General features: G+C 55.3%; 1 protein-coding gene across 1 annotated transcript in view; it reads right to left on the minus strand.

The window, feature by feature from the left end:
* The window catches only part of Actbeta (inhibin subunit beta), a 28663-nt gene extending 28086 nt beyond the window's left edge, over positions 1 to 577 (minus strand). Inside the window, exon 1 of the mRNA XM_018544142.1 lies at positions 188 to 577. Within this exon, the coding sequence (XP_018399644.1) occupies positions 188 to 577 (390 nt within the window). The remainder of the gene's footprint in view (positions 1 to 187) is intronic.
* Positions 578 to 1323: the final 746 nt, after the last annotated feature.

The raw sequence follows: 1323 nt of genomic DNA on the forward strand, positions 1-1323 counted from the left end.
GCTGCTGCTGCTGCTGCTGCTCCCAGAAGATCCTATCGTTTCGGCCTTCGCTTGAGGTGCCGCTGTGTCCGTAGGGCACCACCTGGTGCATCTCGACGGCGAGTCACCTCGTTCGTCCCCACCACCTTCGCCTCCTCCTCCTCTTGCTTCGGTGCTCCCTTCTTTCCTCTTGTTCTTGATCCGATACCGGTACCCCGAGTGTCCTACCTGATGCGCGAAGAGGCTCCGGCTTCCTTCCTTCTGGGGTATCGTTAGGTTCCCCGTCGACGACAACGCTAACGTCGCTACCACCGACGCATCCGACGCCGAAGAGCAGCAAGTTTCTCGCACCGGTGAGGATCTTTCTCTGCTTGCCGTTAACGGGCTTGCTCCTTGCCTGCGGTGGTGCCGAGGGACTACGGGGACCACGACGACGACGACGACGATGACGGTCACTGGAGACGACGGGACGACCTGGGACGGAACAGTACAGCGACTCGACGGCGTAGGGGATGACGGCGTGTAGCGGTGACGACGACGACGGTGATGATGACGACAGAGAAGACAGGGAGAAGGCATCCTCGCCTAAACCCCCCATCACCAACTACCGGTTGCCGGCGCCTCAAGATCGTTCTCACCCAAGCGATGGATCGCCGTAACCGACCGGTGGACGCCGCTCGTAGTTTCGGCCATTCGCTTTTCTTCCGCGTATTCACGTTCACTCATAAACGCGTTTCCTCGTACGTACATATATAGATGTTTGTATATATATATATATATGTAATTGTAAATATATATATATATTTCGCGCTATTCACGCTCTCTTTCCTTCCGTGCGTCTCCCTTTCTGTCGGACTCCTTCTGAACACCGTCCTTGAGCCGGCCTTCCGCTCGTTCGCGCGAGCTAATCCGAGCGGGTCGTTGAACTTGACTGTGTGTGCACGCTTCACTTCGCTACTCTAACCCCTTTTTCTCTCTCTCTCTTTCTCTCTCTCTCTCTCTCTCTCTCTCTCTCTCTTTCTCTTTCCCCCTTTTTCCCTCGCTCTTCCTCTCTTTCTCTCTCTTTCTTTCTTCCTCCCTGTCACGCCGGCTCCTCGGAACGAATGAAGCGGCGACGTCGCTCGCTATCGACTAGGGTCTTCTCGACTTTCTCGGGCACTTCCTATGTATACCTAACTCTTCACTACGGCTAAGATCCCCGGAATAATAATGCACCATTTAAAAGTCTGGCGTGGCTCTGTATGCCGATATTCCGACTACAGGGCACACTCCTCCCGTAGCGACCTACGCGATCTCGCGAATACGGTCCCCCGTGTTCCTCTCCGGATATCACCTCTGGACGAT

Source organism: Cyphomyrmex costatus, unplaced genomic scaffold (genome assembly GCF_001594065.2).
Source record: "Cyphomyrmex costatus isolate MS0001 unplaced genomic scaffold, Ccosl1.0 scaffold43, whole genome shotgun sequence".
NCBI classification, from domain to species: domain Eukaryota; kingdom Metazoa; phylum Arthropoda; class Insecta; order Hymenoptera; family Formicidae; genus Cyphomyrmex; species Cyphomyrmex costatus.